The following is a 19,089-nucleotide window of genomic DNA, read 5'->3' as shown; positions in this document are numbered from 1 at the left end:
TTATGAATAGTTTTGGCCCTGGGTTTAACGTCTTTAATTGCTGCCTTTGGCTTTTGTTGCCGGCGAAAATACTCGATATGTTTCCTAAAGCTCATGCCCTACATCTACAACCTTGCTGAACAGCGATTTGTATCTAGGTGATCATAGTAACTGGTAAGATTTGAGCATTTGTTTTATTCTCTTTATTATATAGCTATGGATTTTAGTGTACCTTTGTCGTGTCATATTCCAGTGCTTTATGGTACGTTGTGCATTTTGAAATAAACAAGTATATTTAGAGAGGTTTTTTATCATTATGACCGTAATGCACAACTTGCAAAATGGTGGCCATGATGGTGGCAAATTCATGACGAATAAATCAAACTCTTTTGGTGAAATTCATTTGACTTCCCTGAAAACCATTAGACAGGGATTTGATTTCCTTTTTTAAGATAATAACCAACATGTATAGCTGATACTCTTGATTGAGTTGCACGTTGTCATTGACATTGACCATGTACTTTGCTTCAGCGAAATACACGGTTTAATATTATTTGAATGACAGAAGGTTTTATAAACTAGGATTCCTTAATTGTCAAGGAATCTTGCGTGCAATGTATTATACGCGTGCCTTTAAAGATAAACAAGTTAGGTTATATATAACCATGGTTATTTATATTCAAATGGTGAATATAACATCGTCTAAATTAGCGTGATTACTGATATATCCTTTGTGTTTTATTATTTTCAAAAGTTCAAGATTTTGATTTGTTATACCAGGACATTAGTTTTAGATTTTATGTTTAATGATAAATATCAAATCGCAGTTCATTTCTTTTGTCAAAAAAAAAAGCAAGTTTCTCCTAAATCGGCTTACTTTCTCAGTCCTGCTCACAGCCGAGAGACAAACATTATTTTACACTTTTGTGTTGAAACACGACAATGTCATTCTTTACCAGATGTTTTTGCAAAAACCACTCAAGACAGGACAGTTAGGAATTGGAACTGTTTGGTTTTAATATCAAAAAATAGAAAACTATTACATAATGGCTTTTAATGCTGCTTTTATTTCGTCAACATCCAGTTTTTATAGAAAAAATGTACGACTCCAGGCCTACGCTTTTTCACAAAAAACTCTTGTGTTCAAAGCAATCATATAATCGCGCACAGAAACAATGAGAAATTTCGTTTTTAACTAATCGCCATAAACAAATTTTCTGATTGGCGAAAACGAAATTCCTCATTGTTGGGCGCAGGTCTTTTCGCCTGATCCTCACATTGCCCTATCTAAAACTAATTTTAAAATTATGCTAAATAATCGCTTCTATCTTGTATAGTATATCCCATCCAACTTTACAAAAATGTGCCAAATTTAGGATTTAGAATTCAATTTAGTTCATAGATCTATTTCCAGTAAATCGTCGTCATCCGTGCAGCTGTGCCGGTCGCCTCGTTTTAGTGTTCGTGATGATTTGGTCATTTGTGTCCATCTAAACATATAAAAAGCGTTTGAGAAGGGTTGTTTAAAGGTGGGGTAGTGAGTGGAACTTAGTCAGGTTAAATTGGTGCCAAATCATTGGGATATCTACGTGGTACATGTCGTGATTTTAAATAGTGGACTGTTTTTTGGGGGAAATGTACTAATTCCTCGCGTGCTACATCTGCAATGTACATTTCCAATAGGTAAATTAGCGTTATTATGATTTGCGGAACATATACTTATTACCCAGTTCACCACGATTTTAATGATTTCGTCATCGTTCACGTTCCCACTTTTAAATCTCATGACTCCTAGTGCATCATTTATGGTCATGAATGTCATGAATTCTCTATTCGGTCTTTGCACTCCTGCAAGATGGTCTGCTGCGTGGCATGTTTTAAATAGGGAAATCGCCTCCTCAAAAGGCGCGTTTACACTTGCAATTTTTTCTGCGATTTTATGTGCGATTCTCTTCTTTTGATAGATGTAAACGAGTGAATTCGTTATGTTCAAATAAGACCTCTTATATATCAGAGCAGTTGTAACTGATCACTTGTTCACATCCATCAAAAGAAGAAAATCTCACGTAAAGTGGCAGCAAAATTCGCAAGCTAGTGTAAACAGGCGTTTCGATGTATTGTTTCACAATAATCTAAGAAGTCAACCCGCAATCTAGGTAACATAGCTACATGTAAGCTAGGTTTATACCTGTTTTAGCCTATCAAATCACCCATACTGTCCATGTTGGGTCATTTTCATTACACCTGATAAAACACCCCTTATTAACACTTCTCATAAAGAACATTTACATGTCGATTTAAAGCGATAAGTCAGTGATATCGATCATCAGACATTACCGAGCGAAAATGCTCAACTATACAGTGAGTAGCTAGTATATTATAAATCTGTATAGACTTCATTTCCCTATAACGGATATTAAAAATCTTTTGCAAAGGTTTCCAGACTGGTTTAGTAGGTCACAAACATTTATTATGTTCATCTTTTTACCTGGACTGTAAATGTTCCATCTGGACTCGAAGCACGTGACATTGTTGGGTTTGATCGTCCAATTGTCTCTGTAATTTTCGAGATAAATTTTCTTTTTGGTCAACCTGTTAATTACAAATGTCGTGATGTATCAGACAATTAAATACTGTGAACCCAGCAGCCATTGCTTATGGTTAGCATATAAGAAATCTATATGTTTGCCTGTGGTTTGGTTTTAAAACAATGTGCATGTTTGTACTGGATCCATCAAGTTTTTCATAATCTTATACCGTAAACTCTAATGATGATGAGAGATAATTGTCAAAAGTTAATTTTGGACCAAGCACTTTTACATCTTATTTTTTAACTCTCCATATATCGTTTCAAGTATTCTTAAAAAGTTGAATTTCAATCCTAACGCGTTCTTAGCTCCTAAACCAATTTGGTGAAAATAGTAATTTTTTTTTATATTTTGAGTCAGATACATTATTATAATCTAAAAGGAACCTCGTCTTCGGCTGTGGTTAGTTTCATTTTGAGTTCGTCAACTCTTCCGCGAAGTTTTTTAATCTCATCTTCATGTTGATCCACCCGTGTCTTGTTGTGCAAAATATCTTCTTTCTGTAAGGTAAATCCTTGAAACTTTCAACTTTCAACACACGGCAAGTGGTGTTCTGAACATTACACCCCCTAGAACTAGTCCCTACGGCATTCAATATTAATGCGTTGTTTATTTTGGTTAGACAAAAATCTTTTCACTCAAATATCGTGGCCTAGCTTCAATGCGATAATGTCGCATAGAATGAATGGAGGTTATCTGCATGGACTTACTTTGTCTTGGTAAACTTTTTTTAACTTCATGTGAGCCAGTTTTAAATCAGCCAGCTCCTATATATATGGTGTGTTCAAGAAATAGACGATTAACTTGTATATTAGGTAACTTATCATGATTTGATAATAAGCTTGATATTGCAAATCAAAAATGAAGCCAGAATTAATGCACTTTAGTTGACCCCAAACGTCTTCATAAGCCAAGTATTTTGAGATCTGATAAAAACAGAGCACTTAACCATCAAATTACACTCAGAAAAACCCACCCTTGGGTTCGCGTGATGTGAAAATTCTCTTAAATTGGATCTCCGGAAGTTCAGTTACTCCGGCTATGTTTTTAATGGGTAACTGTATCCAGTGCACGATCAATTCAGCTGTACATATAGACCTAAGTGGCTTATCCATAAAGTGGTTGAAACAAAACTTTGCTCTAGATATAGACCACCCTACACGATAAATTTCCATAATTTTTCCGTATTCAGTATTATAGAAGAGAACTATTCAGCAACTCTCGCCATAAGTTCAATAGCTGCATGCCTGCATGTGTGGTCTGAAGCAAGTGGAATTGTGGACAGTGTAGAAATAATGTTTTTTCAGTAATCACCTTCGACCTCAAAATTTCATGCTAAAAACTGAAATTCAATTATTTTTTTTCATAAAGAGGGATATTCTACTTAACGTCTATAGCCTGTGAGAAAGAATTTAACCCTCTTGACTTTAGGTAGCCTGAAAAAATTTCTGTGTATGGCATTGTTTGCTATTTTTTTTTAATTCATTACTTTGCTATGTATTCACATACATGCAAACTTCATGAACAACAAGGTACTATAGAAGCATGCTGACCTTTTTCTTGTCTTCAAGCTCTGTTTGGACTTGCTTTAGTTTGAAATCGGTAGCCTGTGTGATTTCATCCACTTTCGTCTTCATTTCATTGCTTAAGTCCTGCAACGGGCGGGGACAAAGAATGGAGAATCATGGGGCCGTTTGTACAAAAGCGGGGGGATATAGCGCTATCAAACGGATTTTTTCAACCGTATAGTTGAAAAACGATTTACAAACCAACATAACTACAGATATTGGTCAAATGAATAAATATAAGGAGAAACAAAAATTATGTTTATGGCAGTTTATCAAGATTAAGCTAAACTTTATATACTATTTATAGCGATTTCAATAAAAAGATTCATAGAAATTAATGATATTAAATTTGCAACGACATGCTGAGTGGAAATCTTAGTCGAATTCTATAGTCGAATCGAATTCTGGCCGTTACGTGGCTCAATCCACATGCACTGGTATTATTTACCACTTTAAGATCATTCTTCCAATGCATCACCCCTCCACCTCTTAGGGGAAGGGGGTAAGCACTCCTGCCTCTATCTGCCGTTGCAACATAGAACATTATAGCGCTCGTAGCAGTAAGATGTAGTTTTAATTACCGTTATTTGATGACGAAGTTTCTTATTTTCCCTTTCTGCATTTAACTTTTGGGTTTCTAATTTCTCGCGTTTGTTCCATTCTGAGGCATTGTCTTTTTGTAATCTCTCGATCTGAGAAAGACGGGAAACACGAGAAATGAGCTGAAGATAAACATTAGGGGGATTTAGTCGAGACGCGTCCTTGTCATCAAAGACGGTATGACATGGCGAAGTGTACATTAGTTTATCTCACACTGTGTTAAGCCACTTTCGATTGAGGAGAGCAATCTCAATTAGGACAATCGGCGACATAAACAAACAACTTCATACGAAAGATTGATTGAATGCAAGCAAACTTTTATTAAGTTCATTAATTGTTTGTCTTATCAATTTAATTAAGATTTTGCCGGTGTAAATCGGGATTATATGCAGGGAAAATTCTGTTTTAATAGAAAGCAAATACATATTATAGCTATCACTTCTTCCGCTTTGTCGGAACAGCAGGTTTTGGAACAACAGGAGGTAAAAATATATAATTCAGGGTAGTAAACAGGTCATAACGAAATCAATATTTGCTCAGTTTCTTTGCAAATGAATTTTTATCTTTTAATGGCCGTCATCTTTCGCATTACGAAAGACTACGAGACAAATCTTAATGTGATGTTTATTTTATAATAAATTTACCTCTAGCCGAAGGTCTTTGACTTTTCTATCCACGCTATTGGTGCTGTAGGCAACACGAACGTTTCCGTTAGGAATCTTATCGTTACTTGCATTCGCTTTTTCATTTTCTTTCTTTTCCAACTCTTCTTTTAAACAATTCAACTGAAGATATACAAAGGGAACAGTGCATGAAAGTCATAAAAAACCCAAATACGGTTTGTACCCTATAGCTATATTCAATGGTCTAGAAGACTAGAACTGCTACATTTTTTATGCATGGGATTAGCCTTTATAATCACTGATATTCATCATTTTAGGAATATTTTTTTACAAATATAATGTAAAGTATCCCAAAAATTTTCCGATAAAATGTCGAAATTTCTCATAATTATATATTGTACTTCTATAGGTAACAAATACGGTCCATAAAAGGTCACACTCTCAGGTAGTCTTTACAAATATGTAATTGTGTAAAATGGATTCGAGATGTTGAAATCGAACGCGCGACACGAAAGAGCTAATTCACTGTTATATATAGTTCAAAGATGCATGCATGCATCCAGCATATTCGTTGAGAAAAAAAGCTATATAGACACCTTGAGATTACCATGAATCAACATATCGGGAAATTTGCCAACTTTTGAATGTCTTTAGTTGTAAACTAAACGTATGTACAAACATTTATTTCTTCCTTACTTCGTTTATTGCGTTCTCCTTGGCATTCGTTTCATCCAGAAGGGAAGTTTTCAAATCTTCTATGTCTGCTGTGAGTTTGTCGACTGTTTTTGATAAATTTTCCTTCGACCTAAAATCGATGCGTGAATATTTATCAGGTCAACATCAAACCCATATAAGGCAACTTGTTGAATTTTATGGCCTCATTATATTTATCGGTAAATTGCCTTCGTTTTATAGCGAGAAATGGCACTCGTTGCTGGTGGTAGGTCATGGCCTCTTGTGAGAAATATGAGAGTCGATAATGTAAGGCGTGTTTGAAGTAAACAGGCGTGCAACTTTGACATAAATACTTTGTGATGGTGAAATATAATATTCAAAACATACGTAAAACTGTACATCTTGTAATCCCAAGACTTAAGATGACAAAACACCAAATTTACGTTTGCCGTGCATGCTTATAGGATTTTGAAATGAAGCCGAATGAGACCGACAACTTGTTGTCCTGTTATGATGCTCGAAATGATTGGGTTTACCAAATGTTGCTCAATTTTTGAAGTAATGTGTTTCTAATTTTCCTATAAAAAACATTCTAGATAAAAAGTCAAGCCGGAAGAATGATTATTCCTCTATAAATCGGTTGCAAGCGCATGCATCACTGGCACAAGTGTATCATTTTGCGCAGAGAAAACGTTTCCCAAGCTAATCTTAATTATCATTCTCATCTGTTAAATCTTTTGGGCATTTTATCAAAACAAAATAGCGATATGCGTTTAAAAACAACATTCATGTTTTCCAGGGTAAATTTCCAGGGCACCATTTCATATGCTTGATAACGCTTTCTGTCCGAAATCGCATCGGCCAAGTTTGTACAATTAAACAGTTATATGATTCTTCGTAATATGACGTCGCTAAAAGCTGACCGCAACAGCCCGGAACTAATAAGCATTGTAATACGAATGCCAAATTTTCTCATTACATCTGATATAATCATGATATCTCCTTTTAATAAGTTCAAGCTTTAACACTTACCGTATTTCCTCTGTGACTTGGGACTCGGTATTTTGAAGCTTTTCTTTCAAACTTTCCAACTCTTTTTTCATTTCACTCAAAAAACTGTCGTCTTCTCTCGTTTTCTTGCAACCATCAAGCATCACCGCATTCTGTTCTTGAGCAGAATTTAAAGATTGCTCTACATCCAAGAATTTCTTATCGGCTTCGTGGGCTTTGGTTATCTCAACAAAAGCCTGTGCGTCAGTTATTAAAGCTGCCATGCTGCCGTCCTTTGGGGGCTTTTCATCTTGTGAAATTTCTGTCGCGTCCGTCTGGGATTTTACCATGCTCGAGAGATGCATATTTGAGCCATCCACGATCCTCATTGGCGGCACAAACGCGCGTCGATCTCGCCTCAGCTCCGCGGCCATTTTTTCGACGTCTTTGCGAAGTTGAGTATTGCCTTCTCTGAACTCGTTCCTCTCTCGTTTCAGCTGATAAATTTCATGGTTGGCATCATCGAGTCTCTGTTTGAGGACTTTAATATCGTCCCTAGCTTTGTTGCGCTCGTTCTTCACTTGCCCCCATTTCTCTCGCCAATTTGCCGTGCAATCCGACCACCAGCGCATCGTCTTCTCCATTTGAACCGCGCGAATCTTCGCTTCGTGAAGCTCGTTTAGTTGTAACTGTTCTGAGCTGTTGAACGCCGCGCTGTCAGGACTATCCTCTTTGTGCAAACTCGGATTCATTTTCGCACACGACGATTTGCTTGTTTGAAAATTTAGTCCTCCTTGGCCGTTGGCATAGTCCGGTGCAGTCGATAGCGACCTAACTTCGTATCCTTCGAGCATGTTTTGCATAGATCAGAGCGAGATACGGTTCACTTCGAACTATGTTTGATATTTGAACATGCCCAGGTGTATACCATACCCCGCCTGCTGATAGTTTAAGTGAAATGGAGTGGCAAGGTTGAATAAGGTTAAATAAATATTGATTGACGCGCTCAACACTTTCGAGTGGAGAACTCGAGAATGGAGCGAGGGTCGTGGCGTTACGTGGTGATTTATCAAAGTCCTATTGAAAAAATTCTTCTTGGAATTAATGGATTGGTCTTGGTCACTCTCTGAATCAGAATTAGAGTCGCGGCTGGGATTGGGATTATGGATTGATTAGGCAAGTATAAATTAAGATTGATTCGAAGAGAATTCAGCGCTTAAACTATCGTATTTATCTTCAGCAAATATATTCTGATTGAAGTTTGAATCGACTGAAATACAAGGTTACTGTATTTGTCAATTTTTCCTCGATTATAAGCTGGAAACGGCCAGGATTATCCTTAGGATTAGGTCTAGCATTTGGATTAGGATTTCAGTGGTTTTAGCATTTGGCTTATCCGTATGGAACTGCATATAGGATTTGTTATGCGCCTTAAAACCATCGTTTCTTATACGCCAAACTGTTCCGGCCCGCAAACATGGCAAATCTTGTGAATGGGAATTTGGACTGACCGCCATGGCACATGCTGTCTGGTTTGTTACACGATACCTTTCTCAGTTCCCACGCTCCACGCCTCCTGTTGTTTGGTCTATTTTAGCACGACACCATTAAAGGAATACTGACATGTAATCATGAACTTTTAACGTACGAATTCTGTTCATTTGACTTTATGACATTTTAAGTGCTTTTAAGAAATGATGCATGTGAATTCCTGATCAGACCTTCACGCGGCCCGTTGTTTGTTGAATTCTTGCTTAAAATTCTCAGGTGCGGCCGATAATGTGCTGATAAGGCTGTCAAATTGTTCTGTCTAGAAATCACGAGGAAGCGAACAGAGGAAGGTCATCGAAGACAAAACACGTCGTGACAAAACCAAATATTTTTTCTGTCTGGAAATACTTCCGACCGCAATCATGGTCATAAGCCGGGCGTACGCAGAGCATGAGAATGACTAATGGCCGTATTCCAAACCACGCGACATTGAAATTTATCCAGAAATCTTATCGTAACACGTTTCATCCTTAGTCTGCATATCTGTCTGTAAGGTATTGTCGCAAATTAACGTTTATTACTAATGACACAAATGCTAATAAACGTTGATGCTTTAAGAATTCACTCATGCTCATGCATCAAAGCTCTTGAGACCACAGTCATAAATAATTGCGAATTTAATACCTGTAATTATTGTATGTCATTGCGTATGTCTTTTGTCCCTCTTCTGTTTTTCTGTTTCCCCATGCACTTCCTCCTCCTATGAGGACTGTCATGACGCAGTTGGATTTGTAAAAACACTGGATCAAATATTTGAACCCAGATAACTGGATGATGAAAGCAAAACCTCAGAAAAACTTAGTTTTGCTTACTTGTTTACGATATTTTTCTCAAATTTGAGGTCAAAATCACGAATCTTTTACAATCACTATAACATTTTTACCATATATTAGAAAATATAACATTTCGTAGACAGGTTAACCCGAGCTGACAGTCATCCCAAGCTCGTGTAAAAAGGCCTGTGACATATTGAACATTTTTGATGTAGCGACACGACCCCTCCCCCCCCCGACTCTTTCCCTGAAGGATCGCGGGCTCTGGTTGCGATCGAGATTAGCCTCGTTCGCGTCAACACGGGTCGCAATATCAAACTACACTACAGAAAATTTGTAACGTATTTAACGGACGTGTAATGTTACTATTTATCAGCACGTGAATTTAGGTGAGTTTAACTACATCACGCAAAGTGAAATGTTCAACCGTCTGTTCAACCGACCTTAGGAAATCCTTCAATATCGCTAAATTTAAGTTCCCGAAGTTTTCCGTTACATTTAAAGGTCATGTGAAGGATGACTACACCTGAAGACTACGTCTTATATTAGAAAATGCATTGTTTATTAATTTGTTTTTATAGTGATTATAATTGTTTACATACGTATATATCGAGAACTGGCTTTTATTACATTTTTATGGATATTCCAAACCAACCTCTTCTAAAACACGATTCATTCATAAGCTGTTTCTTTTGCAAATTACTTGACTACATTGTTGAGAAAGTTTGTTTTTCTATCAGTAACACAGTTGCCTAGGTTTCATTTATTCTAACATAGACGTTAAATCACGTTATTTCCACAGGGATTTCTACAGGGATCAGGGGTATTTAGTTCTAAATGTCCTCGTGAATAAATAATCATGGACGTTTAAAACTCAATTTCCATATTTGGTAATTCACTATAGAAGTTAGTAGAACTAAACCTTCCTTCAACTCCTTATTTCCTCGCTGCCCATCTTCTTACCAGAAATATTCCAATCATTGAACCATTGGCAATCGCATAAACACATTACGGTCGACCAAAGCGTCTATAAATTTGTCACTTTCGCTGACTATGTTGTTACAAACTAAACGCATGCTTTGATTGATATTAGTGATTAAGCAACCCTTAACCCTCGAAACCAATCAGTTTGCGCTTTGGGAAAACTATCCGTTTACTTAATAATTAGTATATATTGTTCCTACGATACATGATTTTCGTTTGATAACGAGTGTCAAAAATCTATTATTTTCTTTTCCACAATAACTGCAGAAGCGGCCATTCTCGGCTCCGCCATTGAAGGTAATCTATTCCAAGAATTAGATAAAAAGTTGAAACAATACACCACGTCATCGTCGTCCACCACAGCACCAAAAACAAACAGCTTGTCTTCATGACAAACAGCGCAACAACAACTTTCATTTGTTTCCATGGACGTTAAGAATCTACTTTGGCCAGTTTTGTGATCGTACTCAACGATTTCTTCAACTATGATACCTTCTTCGCCCTGCCCACCAATCAACAGCATGTTGTCACCTCGGCGAACTGTCGCCATCACATAAACAGGAGATGGTAATGGTGGCATTTCGATGCATTCGTTTTTTGGTATGTCGAATATTTCCACGCTAGATTCCACTTCCTTTTCATCGTTCAGTCCACCAGCGATTAGGACCTTATCTTCAAATAACTCCACTCCAGGGAGAACTCGCTTCTTTTTCATGTGACCAAGCAACTTGGACGAATAAGGTGGAACAAGGAGCAGCTCGTAGATCGTGTCCAGAGTAGTACTATCTGCAGTGGAACCGCCAAAAATCAGCAAATTATTGCCATGGACGACGCACTGGTGACCAGCCACCTTTATAGGCATATTTGCGGCAAACTTCTCCCATTTTTTAGCATTTCCTTTCAAATCCAATACTTCTATGGTATCTGTACTATCACCAAGGCTAGAACTGATAGCTCCACCACAAACGATTATCTGGTTCTGGAAAAGTACCGCTGCAGATGAAAGTCGCCCTATTTCCAACTCACCCAGTGGAGTCCAGGTTTCGTCAAACAAGTTGAATCGCTCAACGGTTGAGAGAATTTCAGATTCATGACCCATACCACCAATAACAACAATATCAATGTTCCTGGTGTCGGGAACATCGCCAACGTTTCCACAAGATTTTTCGAGATTTTCCAATGAAACGGCCATTTGGCTCACCCCATTCACCAATTCATGCTGTGTGTCTCTTGTAGCTTCTTCGTTTAAATCTCGTCGTAATACGCAGCCATGCGCATCATATTCGTGTTGAGGCATCTTCTTGCCACATACGACACACGTAGCTGCCTTGAAGCGACATAAGTCGAGCTCGTGTCTCTTGACGTCGCGTTTATTGACCACATCATTGCATCCCTTGTTGGAATAGGAGACTGGCGTGAACTCACAGTTCTCAACGTGTTTCTTATCACAATTGATCTTATAACGTGAAAGGGAATCACCGAAAATTATCGGTGCCTCTGAGAATGTCTCAACAGTCAGTTTCTCACAGACTGGACAACTGTGCGAGGTCTTCTCCATGTATTCCTCGATGCAACGGGAACAAAAATAATGTTTATTATTCTCACATTGCATGGGATATTTTAAAACACCAAAGCAGATACAGCACTTGGAGCCCTCAATAGTTGAACGAAACCGAGTTGGGTCGTAACCCTCTGCCATTATAATAACCAGGCAAGGTCTTTTTAACGACACAACCACACAATCGCGCCACTCTTACACAGCCTCTTCACATACTGCCTTGATCAATTTGTAAAGCGGAATTTAGCGTTCAAGATCGCTCCTTACTAACTCATGACCATGGTGAGCAGTTATCACGTTATCTTTTAAGAAATCTAAATTGCGTAGTGATAAATTAGAGCGATAATTATTGCAACCATATTTGGAGAACTATTTCCTCAACATACTAATTATTCGGTTGCAAAACACAAAGAAAATCATCACCGTATCGTTATTTTGAGACACGCAGTAAACAGAAGGAACTTCTCATTAATTATTTTGGATACAAATGTGTTTCAGAAGTTGTATATCGAATCCGAAAGCCTCTCATTACTGAATACTGGTTGCATAAATACATTCAAACTGTATCAGAACTGGTCGCTTTATTTTTAGTGCAAAAAATATGAATTTTCAATTGGTAATTTATATCAGATACACCACAGGAAGAAATATTTGCATTCTAGACGCCGAAATTTGTATTTTGAAGGTCATATTTTCCAATGTTTTGGCATATTTAGCGTCTTGAAGTCGCAATTAAGAAACTTCGCGTCTTCTCTGATTAATCCAAGTTATCAGTACATAACAAGTCACACTCAATGTGCTTTTGTTCAAATTCCTGACATTCTTGGATTAAAAAGCGCTTTATTCTTGGTAGCCCAAAAGTATTTAATCCAGTTTGATACTGCGGTCTATGACGCACGAATACTTTAAAATCAATAATTTTTGCACTGAATTTTTTGTGACGTACGTTGACACGGATCGCAATATAAGACTGGACACCAATACGTTTAGGCTACCCAGGGTTTTGGATTCTGATTTTGATTTTAAACACATTTTCAAGGATTGTTTATCAATCATTGCCTACTGATTATAATTGGTTCCATATTTTGAGAAACTAGCTTTTATTACAGTTTAATGGATATATATCAAACATCCTGTAAAACACAATTTCTTAATCGGCATTTTTTTTGGCAAATTTACTTAACTTACATTATTGAGAAAATTTGTTTTGCTAGTAATAAGTGTTTATTGTTCATACATATTTTCCCTTTATGTCAAACGAGTGTCAAAAATCCGCTAAATTTTTCTTTTCCACAATAACTACAGAAGCGGAGATTCTCGTCTCTGTCGTTGCAGGCAATTTACTCCAAGAATTAGATAAAAAGTTGAAACAATACACCGCTTTATTGTCATCCCTCGTAGTACCAAAAACAAAAAGTGTGTTTTCATGACAAACAGCGCAACAAAGAATTTGCTCTTTTTCCATGGTTAATACAACTTTACTTTGGCCAGTTTTGTGATCGTACTCAATGATCTCTTTACTGTCGTTATCTTCCTTGTCCGACCCTCCAATCAACAGCATGCTGTCACCGCGGCGAACTGTCGCCATAGAAGAAACAGGAGATGGTAATGGTGGCATTTCAATGCATTTGTTTCTTGTTATGTCGAATATTTCCACGCTAGATTCCGTTCCTTTGCCAACTCCACCAGCGATTAGGACTTTATTATCAAATAACTCCACGCCATGACCAGCTCGTTTCTTTTTCATGTGACCAAGCAACTTGGACGAATAAGGTGGAACAAGGAGCAGCTCGTAGATCATATCCAGATTTGTTTCATCGTCTGTGCAACCGCCAAAAATCAGCAAACTATTCCCATAGACGACGCACTTGTGACCAGCCACCTTTATGGGCATATTGGCAGCAAACGTCTTCCAATATGGGGTGTTTTCTTTCAGATCTAGTACTTCTATGGTATCTGTAGCATATTTTGAGTCGTCTCCGGTACATCCACCACAAACAAATATCTGGTTCTCGTAAAGAACTGCTGCAGATAAACATCGCCCTATTTCTAACTCACCCAGTGGAGTCCAGGTTTGGTTGAACAAATTGAATCGCTCAACAGAAGAAAGAGACTTTGATTCAGGACCCATACCACCAATAACAACAATATCAATGTTTCTGGTGTTAAGAACATCGCCTACTTTTCGATAGGATTTTTCGAGATTTTTCAATGCAGCGGTCACATGTCTCATCCCATTCACCAATTCATGTTGTGTGGCTCTTGTATCCGCCAAATCTTTCTTCATTTCGTTTAAATCTCGTCGTAATACGCAGCCATGCGCATCATATTCGTGTCGAGGCATCTTCTTGCCACAGACGACACACGTAGCTGCCTTGAAGCGACATAACTCGAGCTCGTGTCTCTTGACATCGCGTTTATTGACCACGTCATTGCATCCCTTGTTGGAACAGGAGACTGGCGCGAACTCACAGTTCTCAACGTGTTTCTTCAGGGCTCCGAGCTCAAGTACAGCGTCACAGCCTCTCTCTTTGTGATCACAATTGATCTTATAACGTGAAACGCAATCAGCGACAATTCTTGGAGCTTTTCGCAATGTCTCAACAGTCAGTTTATCTTGACAGACTGGACAACTCTGCGAGGTCTTCTCAAGGTGTTTCTTGATACAACAGGAACAAAAATAATGTTCGTTATTCTCACATTGCATAGGATTTTTTAAAACACCAAGGCAGATACAGCAGATGAAGCCCTCGTCGATAGTTGAGCGAAACCGAGTTGGGTCGTAACCTTCAGCCATAATTATACTCAAACATGGTCTTTTTCACGACACAGTTGATTCATTTTTGCAAAACTTCTTCACATATTGTCTTGCTTACTTAAAGCAGAATTTAGCGATAAATATCGCTCCTTACTGTTTCATGATCATGGGCAGTTTGATAGTTTACCCAGAATTGGTCTTCTAAGAAATGCAAATTTCCTAGCGATAAATTGGAGCGGCATCTATTGCAACCATATATGGATAACTATTTCTTTAGTCTAATAATGATTTTGTCGCAAAACATAAAGGAAATCAGCGTGTCGTTATTTCGAAACACACAGTAAACAGAAGAAATTTTTGATTACCTATATTTTGGATACAAATCAGTTTTATATCAAATCCGAAAGCTTTCATTAAGAATACTGGTTGCATAAAAATTTAATACATTCAAACTATGTCTTTAAAACTTTACCATTCGCTTCTCAGTACTCTCTGTGTAAATTTCCTTAAGAATATATGCACTATTGTTATGAGCAATTAATAATATGAATCAGATACACAACAGAACGAAATATTAGCATTTCTGCTGCCAAAATTGTTGATTGTATTTTTTAGGCATATTCTCGAATGTTTTGGCACATTTCGCGGCTTGAAGTCGCAAGAAACATCGCGTCTTCTCTGATTAAACCAAGTTATCAGTCCATAACAAGTCATACTCAATGTCATTGTTCACATTCCTGACATTCTTTGATTAAAAAGCACTTTATTTTAGGTAGGTAGCTCATGGAGTATTTAGTCCAGTTTCATACTGAGGTCTGTGACACACGAATACAAATCAGTAATTTACGTGACGTGCACGACACGGATCGCAATATAAGACTGGACACCAATACTTTTGGGCTACTGGGGTTTTTGAAGGTGTCGTAACTTGATGATTTAAATCGATGTAATTTTCTAGTAAAGTTTTTATTTTATGTTTCTACTCCTCGCTTACAATACTAATGTTATTTTCCCAAGCCTTATCTTAATCATATGCATGCGCTGTTCACGTGTCCGTCATTTCTAAATATACTATACGACATCCCTCCCTTTTTTGGAAAGTTTCACTATTCAAAAAAATATCAATTGTTAGATGTTAACGAGTGTAAACGCCACTGACTAAAGTGTTTTTCATTCGTTTACTCATGCTTGAAATAGTTTGGCGGTTTCCTCTGCCTGGTGGATCTTCTTAGAGGTGGGTCTGGTGGGTTTGGTGGTAAGGGTTGCGGTGGGGCTTCTTGCTCATCACCAGTTGAATTGTAGGGTGGTATGAGATCTTCTAAGTCTTCATCGTTGGGTTGTTCTGCGGTTGGCGCATTTGGTTGATTAAACTCTTTCACATGAGATGAATTTCGGCGATAGATTTGTCCGGTTTTGCTTCGCATAACAATCTGAGAGCCGTTGATGCTGATTATTGTGAGAGGGTCCGGGTTGAACGTTGTTGAAAATTTATTGATATGTGGTTGTTTTAATAGGACCAATTCGCCTTTCTTAAATTGATGGGGTTTGGCCCTTCTTTTCTTGTCAGCTAGCACTTTGGACTTCCGTTTCGAAACTGCATCAGTTTTCTTGATCTCACTGGCAAGTGGGTTGCTGGGTGGTTGTTGGATACTAGGTATCTTGGTTCGCAACTCTCGGTTCATTAGAAGTAATGCTGGTGTTTTCCCTGTTGTGCGATGGGGGGTTGTGCGATAGTTTCGAAGCATTATCGGAATGGATTCCTTCCAATTCTTTCCTTCAACTAAGGCGGTTTGGATAAACTTCAGAAGGATCTGGTTGAATCGTTCCACTAATCCATTCGCCTGGGGCCAGTATTCATTGACTGTACGTGGTTTGATTCCCCAATCCTTGAGGGTATTTCTGAATTCCACAGAGGTGGAGTAGGTTGCTTTATCGGTTTGCAGTGTGACGGGATAACCGTGAGTGGCAAACACAGAATCTAACCATTTGAGGATTCTTGCTGATGTGGTGGTCGTAACAACTTCTACTTCGACCCATCGAGAGTAGTAATCGATCAAGACTAATGCATAGTCTCCGGTTGGAAATGGACCACAGATGTCGAGGGCTAGATATTCCCAGGGGCCACTCGGTAGTGGAGTTGAGTTGAGTGGGGTTGGTTTGGTTGGTTGGCCAGTTACTTGACAAGGGTGACAGCGTTTAACGAGTGTCTCTACGTCTTTATCCATACCAGGCCACCATAACTTTGATCTGAGTCGATGTTTGCAACGGGTGATTCCTGCGTGATCCTCGTGAGCTGCTGTGATGGCTTTCGTGCGCAATTCGTTTGGAAGAACTATTCGAGTTCCACGGAGAACGATGTCGTTTGCCACGCATAGCTCGCTAGCTACGCCTTTAAAACTACTGGGGAGTTTGTATGGGGTATTTTCAGTGATGCATTTTCGAACAAGCTGCAGTTCTGGGTCATGGATAGAAGCTGAGCGAATTTCTTCTGTGTCGATTGCTCGAGGTGACATGTGTTGGGCGATAAGGTTAACATATCTGTCGGCACTGTTGTCGCGCTTTGATGGTGGTTGTTTTGGTGTCAATCTTGATAGGGAATCTGCTAGGTTTTGAGGACCTGGACGGTATACAATTTCGAAATCGTATTCTTGCAATCGAAGTTGCCATCTCTCGATGCGAGCTGGAGGTGGTTTACTTGATTTAGGCTGGAAGATATATTCAAGGGGTTTATGGTCAGCTTCAAGCTCAAATTTTCTGCCAAACAGGTACATGTGAAAATGTTCACATCGGAATACGAGTGCGAGAGCTTCCTTTTCGATGTGACCATACTTGACTTCCGTAGTGGTGAGTGAACGGCTTCCATAAGCGACTGGACGGTAGTTGGTGTCAGGTTGTTGTTGTAGGAGTATGGCGCCAACTGCCCAAGGAGAAGCATCAACTACCAGCTTGGTTGGTGCGTTCAGATCATAATGGGCTAAAACAGGTGCGGTGTTGATGATGGCTTTGAGTTGTTGGAATGCTCTTTCTTGTTCTTTGTTCCATTCAAAGGGAATATTCGATTTGGTGAGCTTTCGCAGCGGTTGGGTGATGGTGCTATAATCTGGAATATAGCGTGAGCAATAGTTCGTTAAGCCAATGAAAGAACGAACTTCAGATGCGCATTTCGGATGTGGAGCTTGTGCAATTGCCTCAATCTTTTTCGGGTCAGGTCGGATCCCTTTAGCAGACACAATGTGTCCAAAAACGTTGATCTCTGGCTGGGCAAAGGAGCACTTTGGAAACTTGAGTGTTAATCCGCTGGACTGTAGGGTGGTGAATAACCTTTCAAGGTGAGCCATGTGGGTTGACAGGTCCTTTGACCAAAGCCAGATGTTATCCGAGATGTTTTCGCAGTTAGGAATTCCTCTTATGAGCTCGTGAATCTTTTCGTGGAAGTACTCGCTAGATGGGCAAGCTCCCATGACGAGCCGGGTGAACTGGTGAGGACCGTCGTCAGGGGTTGGAAACGCTGTGATGAAACGGGATTCAGGTGCGAGAGATAGTTGAAGGTATCCCTGTGATAGGTCGAGTTCTGTAAAAACTGTGGCTCCTTGCATCTTCTGTAGGATTTCATTTACGGTTGGAATTTGGATACGTCTTCGTTTGAGGGCTGTATTTGCTTTTTCATGTCGACAACTAAACGAACATCACCACATTTCTTTGGAATGACAACAAGGGGTGATAACCATGGTGTTGCACCTTCGATCTTTTCTATTATGCCTTGTTGGCGCATTTCTTCTAGCTTCTTGTTCACAACTTGTTTCATGCTGTGTGGGATTCGTCGAGCTGACTGTGCAATAGGCGTGATTGTCTCATCGATTTCGAGCTTGATTTCACAGTTCTTTAGATGACCAGTTCCTGTGAATAATGGTTGGTGTTTCTGAATTAGTGCCTCGATTTCTGGTGGAATATCACCGTTTGTTGCCAGGTTGTTCACTTCGATTGTTAATATACCAAGTTCAGTGGATGTTTTGTAGCTGAGCAAATTCTGTGTTTCAGACTTGGTGACTTGAAATGTTGCGTTGGTTGTGTGCTGTTTACAGTGCACGGTGATATCAAACTGCCCTTCCATTTCGATTGGTGAGGTGCTTCCATACGGGAAAACTTTGGTCTTTGATGGTGATAGCTTGATGCTTTTATTCTTAGCTTGCAATTGTTTAAAAGTGCTGTTGTTAATTAGATTCACAGATGAACCTGAGTCAACGATTAGTCGTACTGGGATGTTTTCAATCTGAACTGTGACTGTGGGTGCTTTTTGTGAGTTTGTCATGTTAAAGATGAATTCTTCATCAGAATCTTCAGAAGATGACCTCGCTTCTGTTTGGAGCTGTCGAATTTTTGCTGGATCTTCTATCGGGGTTGACAAACAATGCTTGGCGAAATGACCGATTTTCTGGCATTTG

At 38.8% G+C, this 19,089-nt stretch overlaps 2 protein-coding genes across 4 annotated transcripts; both read right to left on the bottom strand.

Annotated features, from left to right (window-relative positions):
- Window positions 1–870: 870 nt before the first annotated feature.
- LOC114517313 (coiled-coil domain-containing protein 102A-like) lies at window positions 871–8,162 on the bottom strand. Of its 3 annotated transcripts, XM_028536995.1 has the most exons (10): window positions 7,066–8,162; window positions 6,055–6,163; window positions 5,380–5,520; window positions 4,717–4,827; window positions 4,121–4,219; window positions 3,278–3,334; window positions 2,954–3,067; window positions 2,468–2,571; window positions 2,168–2,223; window positions 1,388–1,469 (listed from the first exon to the last, which is right to left on the bottom strand). In XM_028536995.1, exons 1-9 carry the CDS (start codon window positions 7,884–7,886, stop codon window positions 2,181–2,183), a joined length of 1,599 nt encoding a protein of 532 aa, XP_028392796.1. In that variant the 5' UTR covers window positions 7,887–8,162; the 3' UTR covers window positions 1,388–1,469; window positions 2,168–2,180. The 3 variants fall into 3 exon arrangements, with proteins under 3 accessions (XP_028392795.1, XP_028392796.1, XP_028392797.1); XM_028536994.1 differs by lacking the exon at window positions 2,168–2,223 and having other exon boundaries at window positions 871–1,469; window positions 7,066–8,158; XM_028536996.1 differs by lacking the exons at window positions 1,388–1,469; window positions 2,168–2,223 and having other exon boundaries at window positions 2,464–2,571; window positions 7,066–8,160.
- Window positions 8,163–12,530: 4,368 nt separating this feature from the next.
- Window positions 12,531–14,822, bottom strand: LOC114517115 (actin-binding protein IPP-like). The gene has a single exon (XM_028536764.1). The coding sequence runs from the start codon at window positions 14,684–14,686 to the stop codon at window positions 13,154–13,156; it is 1,533 nt and encodes a 510-aa protein (XP_028392565.1). The 5' UTR covers window positions 14,687–14,822; the 3' UTR covers window positions 12,531–13,153.
- Window positions 14,823–19,089: the final 4,267 nt, after the last annotated feature.

The sequence above is a fragment of the Dendronephthya gigantea genome, unplaced genomic scaffold (genome assembly GCF_004324835.1).
Source record: "Dendronephthya gigantea isolate DGI-Jeju-01 unplaced genomic scaffold, DenGig_1.0 000007F, whole genome shotgun sequence".
Classification (NCBI taxonomy): domain Eukaryota; kingdom Metazoa; phylum Cnidaria; class Anthozoa; order Malacalcyonacea; family Nephtheidae; genus Dendronephthya; species Dendronephthya gigantea.
The sequence above is the reverse complement of the archived record's forward strand: the minus strand, read 5'-3'. Positions and strand labels throughout refer to the sequence as shown.